Raw genomic sequence first — 27,037 nt, forward strand, 5'->3', positions numbered from 1 at the left:
AGTATATGTAAAGTGCTCAGCCCAGCACAGCTCTGTCACCGGTACATTTTATAACCATCACCATGAGAGAGACCCGGCAGACGTCATAAATACAGGAAAAAAAAGGGTCCACTGTGACTCAGATTTTAAGACTCACACAGAAGCTACATTTCCAGGCCAATAATATCAATGTTCAATATTTTGAAAATTTAATTTTTAAAAAGAAGTTTAAAGATCAACATGAACATAGATGAGTTTTCTCATTCTATGTGCTTTTTATCAGACCTCTCATAGAGTTAGGCCCAGACCAGTCCTTCGGAAGCTCACATCCTGACAAAGCCCACAGGAGATAATCTGGTGCCTTTGGCCAATCCTTCCAAGCTCCCCTCACTTTCTACCCTCTCCCCTGCCACCCTGACCCTCAAGAACCCCACAGAGCATTTGCCATCTGCACATATGGGATTCTCGGGCATGAACTCCCAGTGTTACGAAGCTCAGTGCTGCGGCAAGGAGGAACACATGTGTAGCCTATGACCCAATTCAATCTCTTCACTTTACAAAACTCTTGAAACCTCCTGCTCTTCTCTAAACAGTAATGAAAGCTTTACAACAGGTACTGGCAGGACAACAGAACAGCTAGCCAAGCGTTACATGCCCAAGGCGGGGAGCAGTGTGGAAAGGGCAGGGGGACAAGGCAAGGGGAGAGGTCCTTGCACAGGGGTCCAGAGCTGGAGCGGGGCCCTACAAGGAGAGTAGCACCTAACTGCTATCACTATCTGCTCTTGGAGGGTCTCCAATGCTTCCCCACACTTGTGGGATTTTAGGATTAGGGACAGGAGAACCACAGCACTGGGTGAGAATTTGGCCACTTGGCTGCAGCTCTGGCCAACCCAGAGGTTTCCTGCTACAACTATGCACAGCAGGGGTTGGGGTGGACACTGCAAGGTGGGGAGGAGAGGAGGTGGGCTGGGAGGAAAAGGACTCCTGCGGCTGTTGAGAGTTTGGTGGTGATAAAACTAGAGTAAGTAATATTTACTTCATGCCACGAGAGGTCAGGGAAGGGGAAGAGGCCTTCCTTCTTGAGCCTGAACAGTAAGAGAGCTTTTGAACTTGGGACCCAGTAGTATTACTAGTGTGGGAGCTAAAGGCCATCTTGAGTTAAACCAGGCTCCTACAGGCCAGCTGCACAGGTCCTGTACCTTTAGGAAGAGTGGCGTTGCCTTGAAAGACATGTTTATTTAAGTTTATCTAGCTTTCCTGTTAGGAAATCAACGAGATATTAGAGAAGCTGAAAACCACTTTTGTCTCCAGGGAATGGGGAAAGCATGGATGCCGAGTGCCATTAGCTCAGATCTTCTGGAGGCTGAACAAGTTCCAGACTGCAAACCTCTCTCCAGCTCATGCTCCCCAGACGACCTAGGAGTAAAGTGCCCTGAGAAGCTGCCCCAAACCACCTCTTTGTTCCTTAGTAACGCACCACAGGTTCACAGCTCTGGGACAACACTGCTGTTTCCCTCTTTAGAGGTGTGGGACTAGACAAATGATTTCAAACAGCAGGGAAGAGAAGCAGCCCCAGAAAAATCAACACTTTTATGTTTTACAAAATCCATGGATTCTGCCTTTTTTTTTTTTTTTTAACAAAGAATGTTCTGCTACTTAGAAAAGAAAGTTTGATAGCCACCGGACAGAATCACTGCTGCCCACAGCCCAGTCTCTCCTGGGTCACAAGCCCCTGTCAGCTCCCTGAGTCACACCAGCAGACTGGGCTTGCACAGGTAGAATTTGTGAACACTTCCATTCAACCAGTGTGCCAGGCCCTGTGCTAAGCTCAGAGGACACAACATCAGGCATGATCTCTACTTTCAGACAACTTACAGTTTAGTGGGAGAGAAAGCCATTAATCAAATTATCCTATGAATACAAGTAGAATTGCACTTGTGATAAATGCAATGAAGATGATATTAATGTTAATATGAAAGATATAGCAGGGACCTGATCTGGACTGGGGGGTCAGGGAAGGCATCCCAAGGGACTGGTGTTCTTGGGATTATATTTTCTGGGTCAGGCTGCTTGAGGAATGATCCCTTGTTATCTTAAGAGCCCATGGGGAAAGGATTGGCAAACCCAGCATTTTTCTAATGAAGCACACAAGTGCCAAGAACTGGGCACAGAAACTTACCTTTTAGTGACAGATTTAAGAAAACATTCAACATGGCAAAAATGGTGGGGCACTTTGTACAGTAAAATTTTTCTGAACCACTTCTAAATTGAGAAATAAAACATTAGAGTCCCTCCCTCTCCTTTAAGGAATTCATGGGAAAGCCACACGGATGAAATCTGAGGTGGAAGAAAATGAAAAGTCAAACAAAAGTAGAAAATAAGATCCTGATAAAACCATAATTCAAAAAGACACATGTACCCCAATGTTCATTGCAGCACTGTTTACAATAGCTAGGACCTGGAAACAACCTAAGTGTCCATCGACAGATGAATGGATAGAGAAGATGTGGTACATTGTATACAATGGAATATTACTCAGCCATAATAAAGAACAGAATACGGTCATTTGTAGAGACGTGGATGGACCTAGACTGTCATACAGTGTGAAGTAAGTCAGAGAGAAAACCAAATATTGTATATTAATGCATACATGTGGAATCTAGAAAAATGGTACAGATGAACCTATTTGCAGCGCAGGAACAGAGATGCATAAAGAACAGATGTGTGGACACAGTGGGGGAAGGAGAGGATGGGATGAATTGGGAGATTAGGTTTGACATAAGTACACTACCATGTGTAAACCAGATAGCTAGTGGGAACCTGTGGTATAGCACAGGGAGCTCAGCTCGGTACTCTGTGATGAGCTAGATGGGTGGGATGGGGGGGTGGGGGTGGGAGGGAGGTCCAAGAAGGAGCTCCTTCCAGAGCTTTACATTACAGGAGGAAAGAATGGGTCATGCTTTTGAGGCATTAATTTAAATACAGTCCTCCAGGGACTTCCCTGGTGGCAAAGTGGTTAAGAATCTGCCTGCCAATGCAGGAGACACGGGTTTGAGCCCTGGTCCAGGAAGATCCCACATGTCACAGAGCAACTAAGCGTGTGCGCCACAACTACTGAGCCTGTGCTCTAGAGTCCACGAGCCACAACTACTGACCCCGCGTGCCGCAACTACTGAAGCCCATGCACCTAGAGCCCGTGCTCCACAACAAGAGAAGCCACCACAATGAGAAGCCCGCGCAGTGCAACTAGAGAAAGCTCACGCGCAGCAACGAAGACCCAATGCGGCCATAAATAAATAAATTTATATTTATAAAGATATATGCATATATAGTCCTCCAACCTACAGAACAGTGTTTCACATTTGAGATGACTCAGAACGCTTAGTTCCATTTCTAAGCTACATTCAACTCAGTGAACACTTACCTAACGAACATCCAGAAGAGATGCCTACCATTTATTTTTGATGTGAATTTAATTTAAACAAATCTGCTGTTCCATGTGGGACAACAGGAAAGCCTGGCTTTCCCTTGTAATGTGATGCCAGTGTCTTTCTTGGTCAGTACTCGGAGGCAGTCATATATCATGCTGGAAAGGCTGAATGATACCCTCATTTCACAGGGGCCCACACAGGTTGAGAGGGACAGAAATAGGGTCAGAAGTGGGGTCTGATGTCAAGGTCAGTTTGGTGCTCTACCTACAGCAGTTCATGTACTCACACCAAGTCATTTGGGAAAACTGGAGGAGTTCTCATGCCCTCTTCCATATAAGTTAAAATTAAGACAGAATTCTCACTTAAAAAAAAAAAAAAAAGAAAGAAAGCACACAGGGAGTCAACTTCATGGTCACAACAGGCTCAGTGACTCCTTTGGGGCCTAAGTGGGCAGTGCCTGAGGGCAGGTCCAGCTGACAAGGGCTCTCCCAGCCCAACCAAATTGGCCCTGTGGTCATGTACCTGCAAGAACAGACCAAAGACCCTCATTCATACCCTCCTCCTTCCTGACAACAGAGATGTGGAGAGAAGGCTGATGGCCTTACTTCACTGAGGGCTGGGATACAAGACCCCAGAAGCTTCTGGTCATCCCTGTCCTTCCTGTTTATATTAAATGGCCCAAAGTCCAATGTTTTCCTGTACCAGGAAAACAGCAGGCTTGGGCCCAAAGAACTCCTCTTTCTTCTTACACAGCTCAGAAATGGCCTCTGTGAGGACCCTAAAGTTCAAGAAGGCGACCAGAGTCTCTAGCACTCTGCCTCTGCACACACCCGGCCTCACCAACCTGCATTCATGCCACAAGGAATGGTGAGAAGTCAAGTGACCATGGTAGCTTGATTCCCTTGAACCAGCCCTCTGTTAAAGTGTTGGCTTAAGTCTACTTCTAAACCCAATCTGGGAGCATTATCTGCCCTAAAAATCTAGGGCCAGTGAATAGCTCCAATGTCACACATCCTCAGAGGGAGGTCTCTGGAAAAAGACAAACCATCTATAATTTTTGGGCAAAACTTACATGCCCTAAATCAACAACCAGACAGACTGCTATTCCTGCTCACTTCAATGAACACTTATCCTCTCCAACCCACTGGGCTAGAGGTGACAGACACCCTCTTATCCTCAGACTACGGGAGAGACAAGCAGCAGAGCCCTGGACCCTCCACCATGGTAGTGGCCAGAAGGAGTGGCGGTCAGCCTCACGGCATATCAGTTCCTGGACCCACAGATCTCTGACTGCATCAGAGAGACACCTGGCTCCCATCACCTTACATAAAACAATTACTCTGTCAATTAATTATATGCTACCTGAATTGTTACTTAAGTCTTTTCTCATTTACCTTGCAATGTGTGTAACTTCTAGTCTCTTCAACTGGACTGTGAAATCTGAAAGCAGAGACAGCTCCAATCCAACACTGTTCTGAATGTCAAGAACGACATCAGGACAGTGCCTAGCACACAGGAGACATTTTTAAAAAAACTGCTGGATGAATGTTTACTGGTTTGTTTTCCTATTGAATTAGATTCTGATTCCTATATAAGACAAAGAGAATAATTTTTCTACAGTTGACAGGAAAGAGAAGCCCAACAGGAACTGCAGGAGAACGGCGCACCAAGCCATGCCCAGCCAGGGGCAGGAGGTGGCCGAGCAAACTATTTCCGGAGGGAGCAGAGATGTGAGCAGGCTGATCTGTGGATCCTGTCAGGGAAACCCAGCGCTGTCAGAGAGCCTTCCCACCCTCTGGCATACAAAATGGCAAAGCTTGGCGGGAAGGGTGTGTGCTCAATCTAGTCAAGGACTGACAAAATATGAGAAATGGCAGCCTTCATACACATCCTCTTCTCCTTTCTGTGGTGCTGCGGGCCACAGAAATGGAAGAACAAATGCATCAATCACAGCCAATTCCCCAGTGCCCAGGTCTTTGAACTCTGACTTCACAGAGGCAAACTTTACAATGCCTGAAATGTAATAATCTCTAACCCCTGTGACAGGCCAACTCGAAAGACATTTGCTTAATTTTTGCTCAGGGATTTACTTATTGGAGGTGGGGAACGCTGCATGTCTCCCAGCCACTGGAGCATTTCCTCTCCCAGCCATAAGGCCTCCCAACGTGCCCTCCCTCGGCACTGCTTCAGGGATGAGTGTTGTCCCAGACCCAGGCCCAAAAAGGACCACCCAGGCCCAGAGGAGAGCAGTGTCACTCAAGGACCACCGAGAGGGAGGCGCACTCTGCCCTTGCTATGGCCTGACTGTCCGTACCTAGAGCCTTCACAGATATCTGTCGGGTAAGCGGAGGGGGGATATTGATGCACACCAGATCCACGTCTTGATGCAGCAAGACGTCATCGGTCCGGCTGGTGTAGAAGGTGATGTTCATCTCCTCGGCAAGCTGCTTCGCCTCCTCCTCAGTCTTCCCCCACAGGGCCTCCACCGTGAACCCTTCTGCCCGCAGCAGTGGGACCAGAACCCGGGCAGAGCTGCCAGTCCCAAACACGCCCACTCCGGGAAGCATCTTCATGCTGGCTTCTCTGTTCACCAACTCATCTCCTCACAAGAGTCTCCAGCATGAGTACGACCATCCCCCAGTCCTGGTCACACATGGCTCCTGGAACAGAAAGCAGGACACTGACTGTTAGTGGAGGGCACACTCAGCTGAGGCTACTTTCTGGGCTGATTCAGAAGCAGCAAGTTCTCTGCCACAAAAGACAAATGAAATATTGCTCCAAACTGAAACGCTGCAGAAGCTTCTCCCATGGAGACTTAAGGATATTAGCAATATCTATCTACTAGGAGGAGGAAGGATGAAAAATGAGTAAAGCTAGGTTCAAATTTCTGTTCTGTTACTTAATTTTCGGTGTGACTCTGGTCAAATCATTTAACCTCCAGGGCCTTAATTTGTACAAGTTCATGATTCTATGATATTATATTACAGAAGAAAAAGAAGAGTGTTATATTACAGTAAAAGATGAAAGAGAACTACTTAGGTGCTATACACGTTATAATTTAAAAGTTAAGGGTAGCAAGCATAGGAAAATGTTCACTAGAAACCAAAAATACCAAAAAAAATGTCAACTACCAAACTGGCAGCAGCAGCAGCAGCAATAACAAGGATATTTAGAATGAAATTTGTTTATTTTTGGCTGCATTGGATCTTCATTGCGGTGCGCGGGCTTCTCATTGTGGGGCTCGGTAGTTGTGGCACACAGGCTTAGTTGTTCCACGGCATGTGGGATCTTCCTGGACCAGGGATCAAACCCGTGTCCGCTGCATTGGCAGGCGGATTCTTAACCACTGCGCCACCAGGGAAGCCCAGAATGAAATTTTTAATATAAAAATATCCATGCTAACGTTGACTAAGATAGTGAAAAATTGGGAAATGAGACAGATGTTCAATAACAGTAGTGGGTTAGATTGATAACACTACAGAGCCACTGAAAATCATGAGTAGAAGGCCCTCAATGACCTGAAAGACATCACCATGTATTCACTGAAAAGACAGAAAACAGTATGTGAAGGATGATAACAATTTCGTTTAAAACAAAACCAGAAAAAGCACAAAAGGTGTATATATGTATGAGACTATAAAGGATATCTCTATCAATAACCATACTCCATACAGAGGACATAACAGAAGGACCTGAATTTAATAATTATTACTCACATTGATGGGATTGTGGATGATTTTTGTTTTCTGAACTTTGCTAAATTTTCTACAATGAATGTTTCTTACTTATTATGGAGTTCTTCCTTCTGATCACAAGGGTTTATAAAATGAAATAAAGAACGAGACCAAACAAAAGTCTGCTTGGAAACCACAGTGAGATTTAGGTGTGTGCAGGGTTCAGGTTTCTCCACACAGCACTCCCTCAGCTAAACCAGTGGTCCTCACACTAGCTGTGTATAGAGTCACTGGTGACCCCAGACCCACTGAATCAGACTGTAGGGATGAGGCTATGTCACCATCACTTTTTTTTTTTGGTTCTTATTTTACTGTGGTAAAATACACATAAAATTTACTACCTTAACCATTTTTAAGTGTACAGCTCAGTGGTATTACGTACATTCATACCGTTGTGTAACCATCACCATCATCTACTTCCAAAACTCTTTTCACATTGCAAAACTGAAACTCTGTCCCCGTTAAACAATAACTTCTCATTTCAACCCCTCCCCCCAGCCCCTGGCAACCACCATGTCTCTATGAATCTGACTACTGTAGGTACCTTATATAAGTGGAATCCTATAGCATTTGTCCTTTTGTGACTGGCTTATTTCACTTAGCATGTCCTCAAGGTTCATCCATGGTGTAGCTTATGTCAGAATTTCCTCCCTTTTTGAGGTTGAATAATATTCCATTGTATGTATATACCACATTTTGCTTACGCATTCATCTGTACATGAACACCTGGATAGCTTCCACATCTTAGCTACTATGAATAATGCTGTTATGAACATGGGTGTACAAATACTTCTTCCAGACTCTGCTTCCAATTCTTTTGGGTATATACCCAGAGGTGGAATTGCTGGATCATATGGTAAATCTGTTTTTAATTTTATGAGGAACTGCCATACTGTTTTCCACAGGTCCTGTACCATTTTATTTAGTTACTTTATTTTTAATTAATTAACTTATTTATTTAGGCCAAGCCACGCAGCTTGTGGGATCTTAGTTCTGCGACCAGGGATTGAACCCGGGCCCACGGCAGTTGAAGTGCCAAGTCCTAACCACTAGACCGCCAGGGAACTCCCAAGGTCCTGTACCATTTTAAATAATAATTTTATAAACACCTTACAGTCCCTTAGTCTAACTTTTAAAAAAAGTCTATCTTTTAAAAAAATCTGACTACTTTCTGCAAATCACAATTTTTAAAAAGTTGTATCCAAATGTTGGATATCCAAATGCTGTTCTACTTTTATCCACGTAACATTGCTTTACTTGCACCTCCTCACAGATCAGTCAACCTATTTGTCAGTTTAATGGAGACATGGCATTCCTTTTGTAAATCCATAATAATTAACTACCTCCTTCCCCAACTGTGAGCACTAGCGACATAGACATCTCTTCCTTCCCCATCCATGCCATCCCCCCACCTTTCTGGTCATTTCTGAGCACTACTTTCAGGCTCCCCTGCTCTTATCCTCAGCTCCTTCAATGTTGAGCTTCTTGAGGTTCTGTCAGAGGTGTCCTCTTCTCTTCTTGCTCCACATATTCTTTTTCCTACTCATGTCCCAGGCTTTAATTAGTATACCAGTGACTTCCAAGTCTGCAGCACAAGCCCAGCTTTCTCTCCAGAGCCTCACACCCATATATTCTAAGCTCCACAAAACCCACACGACCAAACCTGAACAGAAGCAGTAAAGTAAGATGATGAGAACACACAAAGTGAAGGCATCCAGGACATCTGGGTTCAAATTCTGGCCTCACCACTTCCTAGCTGAATGCAATGTTTTTCATGGGAAAAGCAGGTCTAATGCTGTTTAGCTCCTGGGGTTTTTTGAAGATTAAATGAGGTCCGGTTGTAAGTGCCCAGTGAAGTATCTAGTATACAGTCAGCATTTAATAATTATCATAAACCTTTCCTCAAACATTTTCTTCCTGTATTCTCTGTCTCTTGGTATGTCACCATCATCAACTCAGTTCCTCAACTCAGAAAGCTGGCCAGCATCACAATCTCTTTATTCCCTTACCTGTACAGGTAACTCATCATCAAGTCTTGTTGATCCTCCCTCTTTATTATGTCTTAAATCTACCCCTTCTTTGATATCCCCTCTGCCATTGCCCTAGTCTAACCCCCAGCACCACTCACCTGGATGACTGCAACAACCTTCTACTTGATCTCTCTTGCTTCCATTCTTTCCTTCCTTCATCCATTCCTCATACTGCAGAGATCTTTCTACAATGCAAACGGAATCACATCACTCCCTTCCTTTTTAAACACGTCAGTGACTTCCCATTGGACTCAGTATGAAGTCCAGATGCTTTAGTATGACTTACAAGGCCCTGCAAGATCCAGAAGTCTCAAGACAGGTCTAGCTTTGGGTAGGGTCACTTTCAAGGGTTATCTCCAAAAGAGATGAGTTTCAAAACACTTACCTAGATAACCTAGTAAGAAGAACGCCCTGTAAAATTACTAGCTATAAACCAGTTAAAAGTTGGGGAGACAGTTACTCAAGATGAAAACAATGGCTTCAGAGTAACAGATGATGAGTGTATTTTTTCTTTCTGGGAGAATTAAACAGTGGGGAATAGTTGTTTATTGAGCCCCTTTTAGATCATATTAACATATAAATTTGTACACGAATGTTCACAGGAGAATTAATCATAATAGCCAAAAAGTAGAAACAACCCAAATGTCCATCAACGGCTGAATCGGTAAACAAAATCTGGTCTAGCCATACAAAGTAGTACTATTCAGCCACAACAAGTAATGAAGTACTGATACAAGCTACAACACAGATGAACCTTGAAAACATCATGCTAAGTGAAAGAAGCTAGTCACAGAAGGCCACATATGATTCCATTTATATAAAATGTTCAGAACAGGCAAATCCTTGGAGACAGAAGGTAAATTAGGGGATGGGGGAAAGGAAGGAATTCGGAGGTACAGTAAAGTAAGATGTTCTCACCATCTTACTTTATTGCTTCTGTTCAGGTTTGGTCATGTGGGTTTTGTGGAGCTTAGAATAGATGGGTGTGAAGCTCTGGAGAGAAAGCTGGGCTTGTGCTGCAGACTTGGAAGTCCCCGGTATACTAATTAACTTTATTCTTCTATATTTGGTTATTTAGTTGTTCCAGCCCCATTTGTTGAAGAGACTAGTCTTTCCCCCAGAATGACCTTGGCACCTTTACCGAAAATCAGTTGATCATAAATGTATGGGTTTATTTATGGACTCTCAATTTTATTCCATTGGTCTATACATCTGTCCTGAACTTATAGTAAGTTCTGAAATCAGTAAGTGTGAGTCTTCTAACTTTGTTCTTTTTAAATATTTTGGCTATTATGGGACCCTTGTATTTTCCTATAAATTTTAGGATCAGTTTGTCAATCTGGGATTTTGGTAGAGATTGCTTTGAATCTGTAGATCAGTTTGGGGACTGTTGTCACCTTAACAATATTAAGTTTTCTGATTCATGAACATGGGATGTCTACTTTCTTTCAACAATGTTTTGTAGTTTTTAGAGTATAAGTTAGTACTTTTATGTTAAATTTATTTCTAAGTATTTTATTTTATTTGATGCTATAGTAAATGGAATTGTTTTCTTAATTTCATTTTCAGATCCAGCTTCTCTTTTGCTTCTACCGTAGATACAACTGTACTGTGCGAAGTATACATCTCTGTTACGGGTTGGTTTGCCTGTAGAGCCCACAGTACAGCATCCTACGGTACTGCTTGATCCTACCTGAAGGACACCTGTGCCTTTGTGAACCACGGACATAAGCATGACTTGAGCTGCCTCTAACTCCAGACCCCTGTCAGCTTCCTGCCTCCTCCTGTCTCTACTCTCTGGGCTGTGGAGCTTGGCTTGTTCCCTGCACTCTACCATTTCTACCATTGGGTTCTAGCTTACGTGGGATCTTAGTTCCCCAAACGGGGATCGAACCCGTGCTCCCTGCATTGGAAGCACAGAGTCTTAACCACTGGACTGCCAGGGAAGTCCCATCTTTCTTTCTGATGGTGAATAATGTCCGTGGCCTCTCAGCCACCTCTCTTTCCTCTTTGCTGATAATTCTCTTGCCCTTACAGGATTCCTTTCTAGTTAGAGAACAGGTCAGTCACATACTATCTTCTATAATTTTCATGTCCTGAACTCCCTTTAGCTTTTTTGGTCACTTCCTGCATTTACAGATTTTTGGGGGGTTACTTACAAGTCACGGATAGTCTGGGAGCTTGAGAGTGTAAAATTTGTAGCACTACACAGTAAGATCCTGCTTAAACTTTGTGGGTCATTCATTACAACAGCTCTAAGGGTCAGGTGAGTGAGACATAGCCACCATAAGCAAGGATGTCCGTGTCCTCTCTAAATTCCTGCCCAGGGCACACTTCTTCCTCTCTCACACCTCATTCCTTCATGCTCTAATTATATTTGGGTGTATATTTGCACTGGTGGCTTAAAACAACAGAACGGATTAGAAGAGATTTTAATAACCTCTGTTTCACTGACAGTGGCTCAAAGGGCAGCTTCATTAACATCCATAAATAAAGGGGCAAGAGCTGGCCTCTGAGGAAGCCAGATGGCATGAAGCTAGGCAAGCTTGACTAGGTATTTCCTGCTCCAGTAGACAGAACTGGTTTTCCTCATTTATTTCAGTGATTACCCTTTCTCACCCCAACATGTCCTATTGCTTGCCCCCAACATCCTTGTACATACCTTTCATGTGCCTCCAAAGATCTCCACAAACCCAGTCCTGCCTAGCTCACATGCATTCCAATCATCATATGCTGGTCAGGAATGGAGGGGGAAAAGTGCCTTGACAGGACTGACTATATATAGTTTGACAAGGCTATAGGTTATGAGGAAGGCAGCACAGAGGTTAGAAGCATGGAATCTGCAGCCAACCTTGCCTGGGCTCAGATCCTGGCTCCACCACTGACCAACTAGGTAACGTCAGGTAAGTTTCTTAATCATTCTGTGCCTCTGTTTCCTCATCTGTAAAATGGGGTTAACTGTATGTACTTCATAGAGGAGTTAAGGATTAAATGAGTTAATATTCATGAGCATTTAAAACAGGGCCTGGCCCATAGTAAGTCACTACATGGATCTTTTTTTTTTTTTTTTTAAAGCTATGTATGACTGCCTTAGCTATCTCCTCTTCGAAAGCTGTGTAGGACTATGAAGATAATATTCTAAGCTAATATGCAGTGAGTGCAATAGGCCAGGCAGTGTTTAGTGTAATGTACAGTATATCCCTTCAAGTCCACGCAACCCTGTCTTATAGATGAGGAAAGCAGAAGCTTAGAGTGGCTAGGTAACTCTTCCAGCGTTCCACAGCTGGTTTTGTGTAACACACCTGCCACAACTAGTTGTGAAACCTGGAGCAGGTTACTGAGCTTCTCTGAGCCTCTGTAAAAACAGAGGCTTGTACGTGTGGAACAACTCTTCTCTCATCCTTAGCGATGAGTATGAGCCAGGAAAGTTCATTCTGCTCCCTGGCTTGGCGACTGCTTGCCTCAGCTCCACCATTCAAACCAATATGCTCTGTTCATACATCACACCTTCATTGAGGGCCCCAACAGGGAGACTGTAGCGGATAAAAAGATGAAAAGACACAGTCTTAACTTTGGGAGCAACAAGTCAGAAAGGGAGTAGGAGCCAGAGCTGGTGGCACAAGTGCTAATCTAAGGAGTTTGGACTTTGATTGGTGGGTGTGCTCGGTACTTTTGCTCTGTCCCACCTTCGCCACCTGATCCCCTCTCTACTCTGCTCTGTCCCCCACGAATCAGAAGGTCAGTCTCTAAGAACTATATCACGTGGGCTTTAGGCCCTCTGGCTTCCATCTGGGTCCAGCCAATCTCAGGAGGAGATCAGAGCACAGGAAGAAAGGTTACACTATTCATTCTCTGCCTCTCTCCCTACCAGTATGTGGCTCTGGCAGGAGCTGTGATCCTTGACCCAGGTCAGTGTCTACGGTGGACCCCTCTCCCATAGCCACAGATTTTGCTGGGGTCCTGTACCCCTCCCTTCCCCCACTGTGCCTGAGGTGGTAACAGTATCAGCTGTAGCCAGTCCCTCGGTGGGCCACCATCCCTTGTAGGTTTCCCTTACCGCACTCACCATCGTAAATAATCTCTCCATTAAAGGCTTTTCAATAGCCCTCTGAATGTGCGGGCTGTGTCCTGCCTGGACCCTAACTAACACAGTAAACAAAGCAAAGTACTGAATTTTCTTTTGTTTTAATTTGATGTAGGTGGAATAGAGTTCAGGAGACACTAGACACAGAGAACCAGTTAAGATATAAAATAAGAGATAAGGAGGGTCTGATGGAGGGAATGAAGTGGAGCAGACAGCTATCAATAGGACCTGGGATTATGAGCGGAGAGGGAAAAGCCAAAAATGGCGCCAAACTATAGACCAACATCCCTCATGAACATAGGCACAAAATCCTCAACAAAGTATTAGCAAACTGAATCCAGCAATGTGTTAAAAGGACAATGCATGATGACCAAGAAAATGTAAGGCTGTTTCAATATTCTAAAATCAATTACTATAATTCAACATATCAAGTCATGAGATTATTCAATTGCATTAATTAGAAATGCAAATTAAAACTTATTTATTACAACTACACACCTATTGGAATGTGTGAAATTCAGAAAATCTGATATCAAAAACTGGCGAGGATATAAAGCAGCTGTTCATGGTTAGTGAAAATGAAAAATGGTACAGCCACTTTGGAAAACAGTGTGTCGTCTTTTAAGTTAAATATACACAGCATACAACCTAGCAATCCCACTTCCAGCTATTAACCAAGAGAAATGAAAACTTATGTTCACACAAAAACCCATATGTGAAGGCTTACTTTATAATGTCTAATGTTGGCTTTATTTGTAACTGCCAAAACTTGGAACCAACACAAATGTCCTTCAACTGGTGAGTGGATCAACAAATGGTAGTATATTACTGTAATGGAATACTACTCGGCAATAAAAAAAGAACTACCAATACACGCCACGACATGGATGAACTAATACACGCCATGACATGGGTGAATTTCAAATGTATTATATGCTAGATGAAAGATGCTAGACTCCAAAGGCTCCATACTGCGTGATTCCATTTACATCATATAATAAAAAAGGCAAATTATAGGGGCAGAATAATAGATCAGTGGTTCCCAAGAATTGGGGCCAGGGGCCTGAGGAGACTACAAAATGCCACAAGGGAATTTTGGGGGTGGGGAATGGTGAAGGAACTGTTCTATATCTTGACTATGGTGGTGGTTATATGACTATATGCATTTGTCAAAACTCATAGAACTGTACACTAAAAATGGTCAATTTTACTGGTATGTAAATTATATTTTTAAAAAAATGTGACCCCCTAAAAATTGATATTGAAGTTCTAAGCCTGGGAAGTTGTAGTATCATTAAGAGAAACAGGGAAGCCATGAGGCCTGACGGTTGAGACACGTGCCAAACCTGGGATTTGTGGATTCTGTTCTTCCCAGACTGGCTAAATATCATCTAACCTTCTGTATGTCTAGCCCATGGAGCCACAGCTTCTGCAAAACCACAGGACGAGACCCACTCCCCATCACAGAGGTGGGCCAAATCCAATATGACACCTGTTTTTTGTTTTTTTAAAAATTTATTATTTATTTATTTATGGCTGCATCGGGTCTTAGTTGCAGTGTGTGGGCTCTCTAGTTGTGGCGTGCAGGCTCCAGGGTGTGTGGGCTCTGTAGTTGTGGCACTCGGGTTCCAGAGCGCGTGGGCTCTGTAGTTTGCAGCACATGGGCTCTAGTTGAGGCACGCAAGCTCAGTAGTTGTGCTGCGCGGGCTTAGTTGCCCCGCAGCATGTGCGATCTTACTTCCCTGACCAGGGATTGAACCTGCATCCCCTGCGTTGTAAGGCAGATTCTTTACTGCTGGACCACCAGGGAAGTCCGTTTTTGTAAAAAGTTTTACTGGAACACAGTTTCACCCATTCCTTTATCTACGTGCTACGACAGCAAAGTAGCTGCAACATAGACCATATGGCCCACAAAGCCTAAAATATTTACCATCTGGCCCTTTACAGAAAAGGGGTGCTGATCCCTGCCCTATCCCAGGGGTTATAAGGCCAGGAGCTCCAAGTGACAGCGTATAGTCATGAAGGTAGCCAGGATTATGATAAAAAGAACACCCTACCTCACTGTGTGGGTGAAGAGTCACAGATTCTGGGAACTCTGGCGTTAGTGCATAACTTCAGAGAGGTCACTCATTCATTAGGCAGCTTAAGTAGGGGTCAGACCCTGGGCAGAAGGTGCCTATGAATCCTTTTCTACCAACAATTTGTTTATAATGTTGGGGGTTTCAGCGTGCTGAGCTAAAACCTATATTTTCCAGCCTCCCTTGCAAAGAGGTGTGTCTAGGAAGACAAATAATACAAGGTACAGTTTGGTAGAGTTTCTGGAAACGTTCTTTTAAGATAGGGCGGGACTTCCCTGGTGGTCCAGTGGTTAAAACTCCACACTCCAATGCAGGGGGTCCAGGTTTGATCCCTGGTCAGGGAACTAGATCCCGCACGTTGCAACTAAGAACCCACACGCCGCAACTAAAAAAAGAGCCTGGGGGACTTCCCTGGTGGCGCAGTGGTTAAGAACCTGCCTGCCAATGCAGGGGACACGGGTTTGAGCCCTGGTCCAGGAAGATCCCACATGCCGCAGAGCAACTAAGTCCGTGCGTCACAACTACTGAGCCTGCGCTCTAGAGCCCATGAGCCACAACTACTGAGCTCGTGTACCACAACTACTGAAGCCCACATGCCTAGAGCCCGTGCTCCGCAACAAGAGAAGCCACCACGGTAAGAAGCCCATGCACCGCAACAAAGAGTAGCCCCCGCTCGCCACAACTAGAGGAAGCCCGCACGCAGCCACAAAGACCCAACGCAGTCAAAAATAAAATAAAATAAATAAATTTATAAAAGTAAATAAATAAAAAAAGAGCCTGCATGCCGCAAAAAAGATCCCGCGTGCCGCAACTAAGACCTGGCACAGCCAAAATAAATAAATTAAAAAGACAGCAATCTCAGTTGTCGGGCATATTCCCCCCCCCACCTCCCCCTTCATTCTGCCTGAAATGCAGATTCTATGGCTCGAGTTGCCACATACATCTGACCACCAGGAGGCAATCTGAGGATGGAACACAATTTCCTGCAGATACTGGCACTGAGATGGTGAATCAGATGTCATCCATGCCCTTAAGGAACTCCATTTCATCAACAAGACAGGCAGGTAAACACATTTGTTATATGGTATGATAGAGCAACAGGAACCTGTGTGTGGCACAGAGAAGAGCACCATTAACTACATGGGCCCCAGGTGGTGTGCAAGCAGAAAAGGCTTCCTGGAGATGATGTAACAGGTCCGAGTTGGTCAGAAAGGCTGGTCATAGAGCTTCTCCAACACATCCAATGGGAAGGCCCTCCTTTTACTGGTGGTCCGCTTCTGTTCTTCTGGGGCCACTTTAGCCAGAAAGTTCCACTTCAGATTGACATGAAGTCTACCCTCATTTAACTTCCATCCCATTGGTCTTACTTCTACACTGTGGAACAACCTGTGATGTTCCTAATGAAACTCTCATGTTTCCTCTATGTTTCTTAGGTTGTTTGCAGATGGCCACAATAATTCCCTTCCTTGGTTTCATGCCTTGGGTAGTCAATCACTTCGCACAGTGACTCTGTACTTAGCCATGTCACTTGCTCTGGCCAATGGGACATTAGCAACATGACACAAGAGGTTTGAAAAGTACTTGTGCATTAAGGCTTGCTCTGTTGCAACTCCTGGGATCTCTGGAGGCATCACCATGTGAACGAGCCCAGGCCATCCTAATGGATCATAAGAAACATGTGACCAAGTCATTCCCTCTGCTCCAGCTGACAGTGAGTCAACTGCCAGTTGACTGAGATCATTTCAGGCTATCCAGTTCTAGCTGAGCTTACCTGGACAAGAACCACCACCCAGGTCACCCTAAGAACCATGAGAAATAATCAATGTTTGTCTTAAGGTACTGAATTTTGAGGTTGTTTGTTATACCACAAAATCTAACTGATACACTCCTTTACAGACCGAACTCCCTTAATTCCCTCAGACCTTCCTCACATTCTCTATCCTGCTGGCTAAGGCTGCTCTGGTTTGTCCATTGTCTAGATTGTCAATATGCCCCTGAAATGCAGCCCCAGAACTGAACACCATATCCTGAGCATATTCTGGCCTTCTTCCCTGTATATTACACTCCTGTTGCTTCCATTCATTTTAGAATTTAGACAGCCATGTTATCCTGACACATGGTAGGACTTTGCACATGTCCTAATATTCTGTACTTGTATCGTTAGGTTTTCAAAAATTTTAATTGTGGTAAAATACACATAACATCAAATTTACCATCTTAACCATTTAAAAATGTACAGTTCAGTGGCATTCAGTACATTCACATTATTGTGCACACTCACCACCACCCATCCATAGAACTCTTTTCACCCTGCAGAACTAAAACTCTATATCCATTAAACGATAACTCTCCATTCCCCCTCCCCCCAGCCCCTGGTAACTACCGTTCTACTTTCTGTCTATATGGGTCTGACTACCCTAGGTACCTCATATAAGTGTAACCACATTACACTTGTGCTTTTGTGATTGGCTTATTTCACTTAGCACAACGTCCTCAAGGCTCACCCATGTTGTAGCATGTGTCAGAATTTCCTTCCTTTTAAGGCTGGATAATATTCCACTGCATGCACATACCACATTTTGTTTATTCATTCATCTGTCAGTAGACACTTGGGTAGCTTCCACATTTTAGCTACTGTGAACAATGCTGCTATGAACATGGGTGTACAAATGACAGGTTTTTATTTTTAAATAAATAAATTTATTTATTTATTTATTTATGGCCGCGCTGGGTCTTCGTTGCTGTGCATGACCTTTCTTTTTAGTTGCAGCGAGCAGGGGCTACTCTTCATTGCAGTGTGCAGGCCTCTAATTGCGGTGGCTTCTCTTGTTGCGGAGCATGGGCTCTAGGCGCGTGGGTTTCAGCAGCTGTGGCACGCAGGCTCAGTAGTTGTGGCTCGCGGGCTCTAGAGCACAGGCTCAGTAGTTGTGGTAGATGGGCTTAGTTGCTCCGCGGCACATGGGATCTTCCTGGACCAAGGGCTTGAACCCTGCATTGGCAGGCAGATTCTTAACTACTGCGCCACCAGGGAAGCCCTCAGGGTTTTTTTTCAATGTCATTACTTGTTCTGGAATTTTGTCTTCCTGATGCTATTAGAATCATCAAGCTATTCAGAAGCTTACAGATGGATGGAGCCGGGGTAGTTCCATCCAAGCTATTAAAAAATCTATAATACTTTGCCTTGTAACATATATTTTTAAGTTACAAATTATGCTTTCTATTTTTCACTGCCAGGCTTCAAAAGTCATTAGGGATTTCTACAGACCAACTTATTGCCTTGTAATAGTATATTTACCCTACAAGCCACACAAATGCAGTCAACTGATTTTCAGCCAAAGTATTAAATCAATTCAATGGGGAAAGAAAACTCTTTTTAAAAAATGGTGTTGTTGGGCTTCCCTGGTGGCGCAGTGGTTGAGAGTCCGCCTGCCGATGCAGGGGACACGGGTTCGTGCCCCGGTCCGGGAAGATCCCACATGCCGCGGAGCGGCTGGGCCCGTGAGCCATGGCCGCTGAGCCTGCGCGTCCGGAGCCTGTGCTCCGCAACGGGAGAGGCCACAACAGTGAGAGGCCCGCGTACCACAAAAAAAAAAAAAATGGTGTTGTGGGCTTCCCTGGTGGCGCAGTGGTTAATAATCCGTCTGCCAATGCAGGGGACATGGGTTCGAGCCCTGGTCAGGAAAGATCCCACATGCCGCGAAGCAACTAAGCCTGTGAGCCACAACTACTGAGCCTGCGCTCTGGAGCCTGCGAGCCACAACTACTGAAGCCTATGCGCCTAGAGTCCGTGCTCCGCAACAAGAGACACCACTGCAATGAGAAGCCTGCGCACCACCAACAAAGAGTAGCCCCCGCTCACCGCAACTAAATAAAGCCCACGCGCAGCAATGAAGACTCAACACAGCCAAAAATAAATAAATTAATTAATTTTTTAAAAATGGTGTTGGAACAATTAGATTTCCATATGGCAAACAAAAAACCTGACCCTTCATTTCTCACTGTGTACACAAAATCAATCCAAAATGAATCAAAGACCTAAATGTAAAAGCCAGAACCATAAAGCTTCTAGAAAAACGTATCAGAGAACATTTTCAAGGCCATGGAATAGGTAAAGATTTCTTGGACAGGACACAAAAAGGATTAACCCATTGATAAACTGGATTTCAAAAATTTAAAGAATTTCTGCTCATTAAAAGACTCCACTAAAAAAATAAAGAGGTAAGCCACAAATTAGCAAAAAATATTTGCCAAACACATACGTAACAAAGGACTTGTATGCAGAAGAAATCCTACAAATCAATGATGAAAAAATGAACAACTTGATTTTTTTTAAATGTCAAAGGACTTTGATTGCTTCACACAAAAGATACAGGAAAAGTCAATAAGCACATGAAAAGGTACTCCGTATCATTAGTTATCAGGCATATGCAAACTAAAACCACTGCTGAGATACTCAAAATACTTGCTAGAATGGCAAAGAAAAAAAAAACTGACAATCCCAAAGTTTGGAGAGGATATGGAGCAAATACAACTCTCATACATTGTTGGTGGCAGTGTAAAATAGTACAGTCTCTTTGGAAAACTGACGTTTTCTTCTAAAGTTAAACATATATCAACTCAATGACACAGCAACTCCACTCGTAGATATTTATCCAAGAAAATGAAAACATACGTCCACAAAAAACGTTCTCAGCAGTCCTAATTCATCTTAGCCCCACATTGGTAATAAACCCAAATGTTTATGAATGAGATTAGATAAACAAATTATGGTATAGGCATACAATGGAATACAGAAAAGCAGTAAAAATGAATGAACTACTAATATATGCAACAACATGTGTGAATCTTAAAAATATTATGTTGAGTGAAAGATGTTAGGCACATACACCAAAAAACCCCCCATACTGTAGGATTCCATTTATTTGAGGTACAGGAACAGGCAAACCTTACTTATTAATGACAGTAGTCAGAAGTGGTAGCGTGGTGGTTGGCAGGTTGGGGTGTGGAGGAGAGAGGTGTGGAACCGACCAGAAAGGGGCACCAGGAAACAAATGATGGTGGAAATACTCTATATCTTGTGTTGCATTGTGGTTACATGGGGATATATTTGTCACAACTCATCAAACTGAATACTTGGCATCTGTTCATTTAATTGTATGTAAATTATACCTCAATTTTTAACCACCATAAGTGGTGTCTAAGGGTATAGAACAACCTACTTGCACCCTGTGGATTTCATCTATAATCAAATTAAATGGACATGTGTGAATTAAAAGTCTCTTTCCTTTAAAACAAAACAAAAACCGTGTAAGAATACTTTTGGTACCAATACAGTTGGCCCTCTGTATCTAAGCATCCTCAGATTCAACCAACCATTGATCTATTAAAAAAAAAAAAGAAAATACCAAAATGTTCCAAAACATAAAACTAGAATTTGCTGCACACCAGTGACTATTTACATAGTTTTACATTGTATTAACAACTATTTACATAGCATTTACATTGTATTAGGTATTTTAAGTAATCTAGAGATGATATAAAGCATATGAGAGGATGTATGTTATATGCCATTTTATATAAGGGGCTTGAGCATGCGCGTATTAGGTATCCATAGGGGTCCTGGAACCACACCCACACCCCCACCCGTGCGCGCGCACACACACACACACACACACAGAGGTACTGAGGGATGACTGTATGGAGAAAATGGCTGAAGCCAAGCTAAGGCCAATGATCTACTAAGTCTCGGCACTTGCTGAGGATCTGAAGAGGGCACTTTTCCCTAGCCAACATCACACTGGATGAGCTGCTGAGCTGTGGGTGTTAGGCAAGTCCTCACCACTCACGAACAACTCATACTAAGGAAGTGAGGGTTCAGAAAGGAGTTCTTCTCCGGTATCGCCGTAGGCAGGTGAAGTTAATGATGGCTATAAGTGAGAAATAATGTGTAACAGTTTGTGGTTGTAGCTGTACAGGTTGGGCAATAAGGTTAGCACACCACAAGGGTGGCTAGCTCAGCTCCCACCCCCCCCCACACCCCATAACCAGCCCACAGCTGGAACTCCCCAGCAGCAGCAGGCTTTGAGAGCTGTGCACCCTTAGGGCATCCCTCCTCAGACTTTGCCGCAGGCCTCTGGCCCCTCAGACACATTCCAAGGGGCCAGTACCAAGGGGCTTGTTTGGGAATTAGATTTTTCTGAGCATGAATTTTTTCAGTAATTGTATCTTAATATAAAATACGCTAAAATAAAGCATTGTGGCCAGTGATGAGGCCAGGACCCTAGTTATTGAGTTGGGCCCTCAATCAATCTTCCTATCTTTCTTCCTTCCTTTCCTTCCCTTCCCTTCCCTTCCCTTCCTATTTATGTATTTATTTATTTATTTATCGTGCCATGTCGCTTGCAGGATCTTAGTTCTCCAACCAGGGATTGAACCCGTGCCCTCTGTGTTGAAAGCACAGAGTCCTAACCACTGGACAGCCAGGGAATTCCCCAAACTATTTTTTTTTAATTTATTTATTTTTATTTTTGGCTGCGTTGGGTCTTTGTTGCTACGCACGGGCTTTCTCTAGTTGTAGTGAGCAGGGGTTACTCTTGGTTGCAGCGCATGGGCTTCTCATTGTGGTGGCTTCTCTTGTTGCGGAGCACGGGCTCTAGGCACGCGGGCTTCAGTAGTTGCGGCACGCAGGCTCAGTAGTTGTGGTTCGTGGGCTCTAGAGCGCAGGCTCAGTAGTTGTGGCACACGGGCTTAGCTGCTCCGCGGCATGTGGGATCTTCCCAGACCAGGGCTCGAACCCATGTCTCCTGCATTGGTAGGCGGATTCTGAACCACTAAGACACTAGGGAAGTCCCCCAATTTATTTTTAAAACAGATTGTGACATTAGCTGTGTTTCGTCCTACCTCTCTGGCCATTTCTCTGCTAGTTTCTCCTGATAACGACTGTGGTAACCATTGCCCCTGGCTCATGACTGATGATCCTATTCAGTCTCATGGCTTTAAATACTATCTATTCTCTGACAACTCCGAAAGTTATCAGCCAGGTCCTCTTCCTTGAGCTCCAGGCTAGTATAAACAACCGCCCATCTGATGTACATTTCGACTTCGTGTCCAGAACTAAACTCCTGATGTTTCTCCCCACCAAACTCTCTCTTCCCACAATGGCTTCATCTCAGGAACTGATAACACAAATTTTCCAACTGTTCAAATCAAAACCTTGGAGTAGTCTTTGATCCTTCTTCTCTCACACTTCTCACCTGATCCATAAAAACAAGTTTTGCTGGCTCTCTACCTTCAAAATGCATCCTGTATCCAAGCACTTCCTACTACTCTATTGCCACCACCTTAGTTCAAGTCACTATCACCTCTCTCCAGTGTTACTATGACAGCCCACCTGGTCTCCCAGATTCTACCCTGCCCCTTCCCATGCTCCCCAATCTATTGTCAACAAAGCACTGTGAGTGACGCAATTAAAATGTAAGTCAGATCAAGCCACTCCCCTGCCCGAAGGCGCCACAAGCTTCCCATCTCTCTTATAATAAAAGCCAAGGTTCTTCCCCTGACCTACAAAAGGCCCTATGTGATCTGTCTGCACCCTGTCCTCTTTCTGACCTTATACCCAATTTCTCTTCCCCTTGCTCACTCTGCTCCAGCCACAGTGGTTCACTGCTGTATGTATCTCAAACATACCAGGTATGTCTCTGTCTCAGGGCCTTTGCGCTGGCTGTTCCCTCTACTGTACAGATGATATCAATTTGGCTTACTCATTCCCTCACTTCCTTCAGGTCTCTACTCAAATGCTGTCTTATCAGAAACAGGTTTATCTTCCCATTGCTGGTCTCATCCTACCACCCCTGCTAGAAAGCATGCTCCTTGAGGAAAGGGAATTTTTTGTCAGTTTTGTTCACTGCTGTACCCCCAAGTTCCTAGAACAAGGCCTGATATGTAGTGGGTGCTCAGTAAATATTTGCTGAAAAAAATGAAAGATATCAGACCTTGCTTCTGCGTAGTTAATCAATAAACAAAAACATATATACTGAACTCATCAAAACTGTATATAATTCTGTATGATCTTGGGATATGTTCACAAATGTAATAAAGAGAGTACTTACATTGTTAATTAAATAGTCTGGGGCAGAATCTGGTTTAATGGTTTAGGAAAGAAAGCATCATATAACAGAATAGCTCTGTCTGCCAATTGGGATTAGGAAAATGAGCTGATGCTCTCAGTCTTAAGCTACAACTTGACCTGTCAAGAGGGGCCCTCACCCAGAACTGTCTCTCCAACTACCACCACTCCTCTACATGACATGACTCAAGCTTATCAGTTAGCTCAGACCCCTTGTAGTCAAGTTTCCTCTCTCTAACAGAGAAGCACACTGTAAATCAAGCCTTGGGACTTCCCCGGTGGCGCGCAGTGGTTAAGAATCCACCTGTCGGGCTTCCCTGGTGGCGCAGTGGTTGAGAGTCCGCCTGCCGATGCAGGGGACACGGGTTCGTGCCCCGGTCCGGGAAGATCCCACATGCCGTGGAGCAACTAAGTCCGTGAGCCACAACTACCGAAGCCCGCACGCCTAGAGCCCATGCTCCGAAACAAGAGAAGCCACCACAATGAGAAGCCCGCGCACCGCAACGAAGAGTAGCCCCCATTTGCCGCAACTAGAGAAAGCCCGTGTGCAGCAACAAAGACCCAATGCAGCCATAAATAAATACATAAATAAATAAGTAAGTAAATAAATAATCAATCGAGGCTTGCAGGACCACAGTGATCCAGCACTTAGGGGCTATGTTCAGTCAAATGCCAACAGACAATCCTGAAGGGAAAGCAAGTGATAGTGGACTCCAACAAGTGATAGTGATTCAAACCTAACCGGTTCCTAAGGAACCACTCTGGCTGCAGTGAAGCCTTCCTGCCCCCACAGCCAGTCCATCCCTACAACCCATCAATTGGACATCTTAATGCCCCTTGAATTCATCCACTGCTCTGGTTCCCTGAACAGACATCGAGTGAGTCTCGATGGAAATGGACCTGACCATTTTCTTCCCCAGCCTCTAAGTGACCCTAAGATAAAGCCCAAATTCCTTCACGGGCTCTCCCCATTGTGGGTTGGGCCTTTTCCCATCTCTCCACCTTACCACTTTCTCCTTTACACTGCACTCAGCATGCTAGCAACTACCAAATCTAACTCTTTCAGTCCTGCTCTGAGATTCTGGTCCAAACTGTTTGCTCTGCCTGAAAGAATCTTTTCTTTTTCTTATTTCCTCAGGATAACTCCTTCTCAGATCTGTTAGGGCTCCAGTTAAATACCACTTCTTCAGAAAAGCTGTGCCTGAGCTTTGGCTTTCACAGTGCCCGTCACACTTCACTGGGATCTGTCATGATGTCAAGACGTTGCCCATCTCACACTTTGCTGTCACCAGGACAGAGCAGTGTCTGAAGCTGAGTAGGTGCTGCTGCGTAATGATTGAGGAATGAGCATATGAATGAATAAGTACGAGAACAGATGAATCAAGAAGTCAGGTCAAAGCCTTTGTGGTAGCTGCACTGACTAGAAGGCAACAGTTTTTCCTGCTCAAGTTCTTCTTTTCCTTCCTATTTTATTTTTTTTTTAAGATTTAATTCTATTTATTTTTGGCTGTGTTGGGTCTTTGTTGCTACGTGCCGGCTTTCTCTAGTTGTGGCGAGCTGGGGCTACTCTTTGTTGCGGTGCTCAGGCTTCTCCTTGCAGTGGCTTCTCTTGTTGAGGAGCACGGGCTCTAGAAGCACTGGCCTCAGTAGTTGCAGCACACGGGCTCAGTAGTTGTGGCACGCAGGCTTAGTTGCTCCACGGAATGTGGGATCTTCCCAGACCAGGAATCGAACCCGTGTCCCCTGCATTGGCAGGCAAATTCTTATCCACTGTGCCACCAGGGAAGTCCCTCCTTCCTACTGTAAATAAAATATGTTCTAAAATCTTTAAGAATATAAGCTTCTTTGTTGTTTTTTTTTTTTGGCCACACCACAGGGCTTGCAGGATCTTAGTTCCCTGCCCAGGGATTGAACCCAAGCCCCGGCAGTGAAAGCGCCGAGTCCTAACCACTGGACCACCAGCGAATTCCCTGAATATAAGCTTCTCTGAATGATGCTCCAGAACTGATACGTGGAACATTACCATAGGAGGGGGGTGCCATGACGTAACATCCAGTTGCAAAGGGATCTATAACATAAGAGCATAATTCTTGAGCATGGTAAAGGAGATAAAATTAAAACGTAAAGGTCAATTTTAAGCTCAATCCTCCTTTTGCAAAACCCAGGAAACTGGTAGGGAAATAAGTAGCCTTCCATGTGGCCTTCACCATCAGTCATGTACCAAGAACTAATTAGAAAGGTATGTCCAACTGTCCCCCAGCCCTCCTTTGGGTCTCCCAACACCTGGAATCGAGACACTGTGGTAGACAGGCTGCCACTGGGTGGATAGCAGTGCTGGACCCAAGAGGGAAGACAACCACACCTCATCACCCGAGCCTGAGCAGGAACCAGGGGAAGTATGCAGCTTGAGTTCTGAACTGCATGTTCACAGCAGAGGGACTACCTGCAGTTCAGTTAGAGCTCCCCATGAACCAGCTTGTACTTATAGTCTGAAAGGGTAACACTGCTTTCTGAAGGACTGCTTTCAGATAAATGTGAAAGTGTTTCTTTACCTACATGTATGTTTCCATTGAAAAATAAAAGCCAAACAAAACAAACAGGCATTGAGTTTTACGCATGAGTTATGACAAATACTTTGGTCCCTGGGTTTCAACGATCCAAAGGCTCTGTGGCAAGGTTTAGTTTTTCTATGATTTGTTTATTTTAAGTGTCTTACACTGACTCAATGACACAGAGATCGCTGCCTTCTCACTGACAGCAAAAACACAAACAGGACCAAGGAAAGAAATGCTATTCCCCCATTTCTACAAGCTGACACGGAGGTAAACTGTTAGGCAGCCACCAGAGAGCAGGAGAGCATACCCAGCCCTAGCCAAAGATGCCAGTTCCTCATCTCTGCACTACCCTCCACACAGTGTCCTAGGAGGGACACTAATGAAAGGCCTAATGACCTGCCTAATGAGGTGTAACTACACAATGTACAAAAGGGTCAGCTAAATTGGGTCATAAAGGAGAAGTAAATTTAACACCCACAGAGGTATCTGGATAATTATTAGATCTGAAAGTTAGTTTCAGCTGATGATTACAGTAAGAAAAAGTACTTATCTACCAGCTGTATTAATTCCTTATTGCTTTTGAAAGTCTGGCAGTAGCAAGATTATTTTTTCAAAGATTGCCTTAACAATGAGTTCTAGACTGACATCAACCTGAAAATTCCATCCTCAGCCCTACTCTCTCACAGAGCAATTTTATCTAATCCTTCAACTTCACTCTGACCTCCACGCAAACGTTCTTAACTGGCTCTATACTTCTAAGTGTCTACTGGAAATTCCACCCGAGAGACCTACCAGCTTCTCCCAACCCAAAATCATCTTTCCTCTCCTTCTCCTGTGCTCCCTCACTCCACTTAATGGTACAATATCCAGTCACCAGAGTTCTTTCCTCATTCGTTCCCTAATATTTGTAAGGGCAACAATGAGTCAGGCATTATGCCAGAAGGTGGGGCACAGAGCAGTGATCCAGACAGGTCAGGTTCCTGGAGCTTAGTTTCCATTTCTTGCTACACCCACTGTTGAA

The 27,037-nt window shown here is 44.2% G+C and overlaps 1 protein-coding gene across 8 annotated transcripts in view; it reads right to left on the reverse strand.

Annotated features, from left to right (window-relative positions):
- GFOD2 (Gfo/Idh/MocA-like oxidoreductase domain containing 2) overlaps positions 1 to 27,037 on the reverse strand; it is a 37,514-nt gene that overhangs the window by 4,436 nt on the left and 6,041 nt on the right. For 4 of the 8 annotated variants that reach the window (XM_067719904.1, XM_067719910.1, XM_067719907.1 and 1 more), the window contains exons 2-3: positions 9,273 to 9,359; positions 5,725 to 6,070 (exon numbers count right to left, since the gene is read on the reverse strand). In XM_067719904.1, the coding sequence (XP_067576005.1) occupies positions 5,725 to 5,983 (259 nt within the window). In that variant the 5' untranslated portion in view covers positions 5,984 to 6,070; positions 9,273 to 9,359. Of the gene's footprint in view, positions 1 to 5,724; positions 6,071 to 9,272; positions 9,360 to 27,037 lie in introns of those variants that run through there. The other 4 variants (XM_067719905.1, XM_067719908.1, XM_067719909.1 and 1 more) reach the window with 2 other exon arrangements.

The sequence above is a fragment of the Pseudorca crassidens genome, chromosome 20 (genome assembly GCF_039906515.1).
Source record: "Pseudorca crassidens isolate mPseCra1 chromosome 20, mPseCra1.hap1, whole genome shotgun sequence".
Taxonomy (NCBI): Eukaryota; Metazoa; Chordata; class Mammalia; order Artiodactyla; family Delphinidae; genus Pseudorca; species Pseudorca crassidens.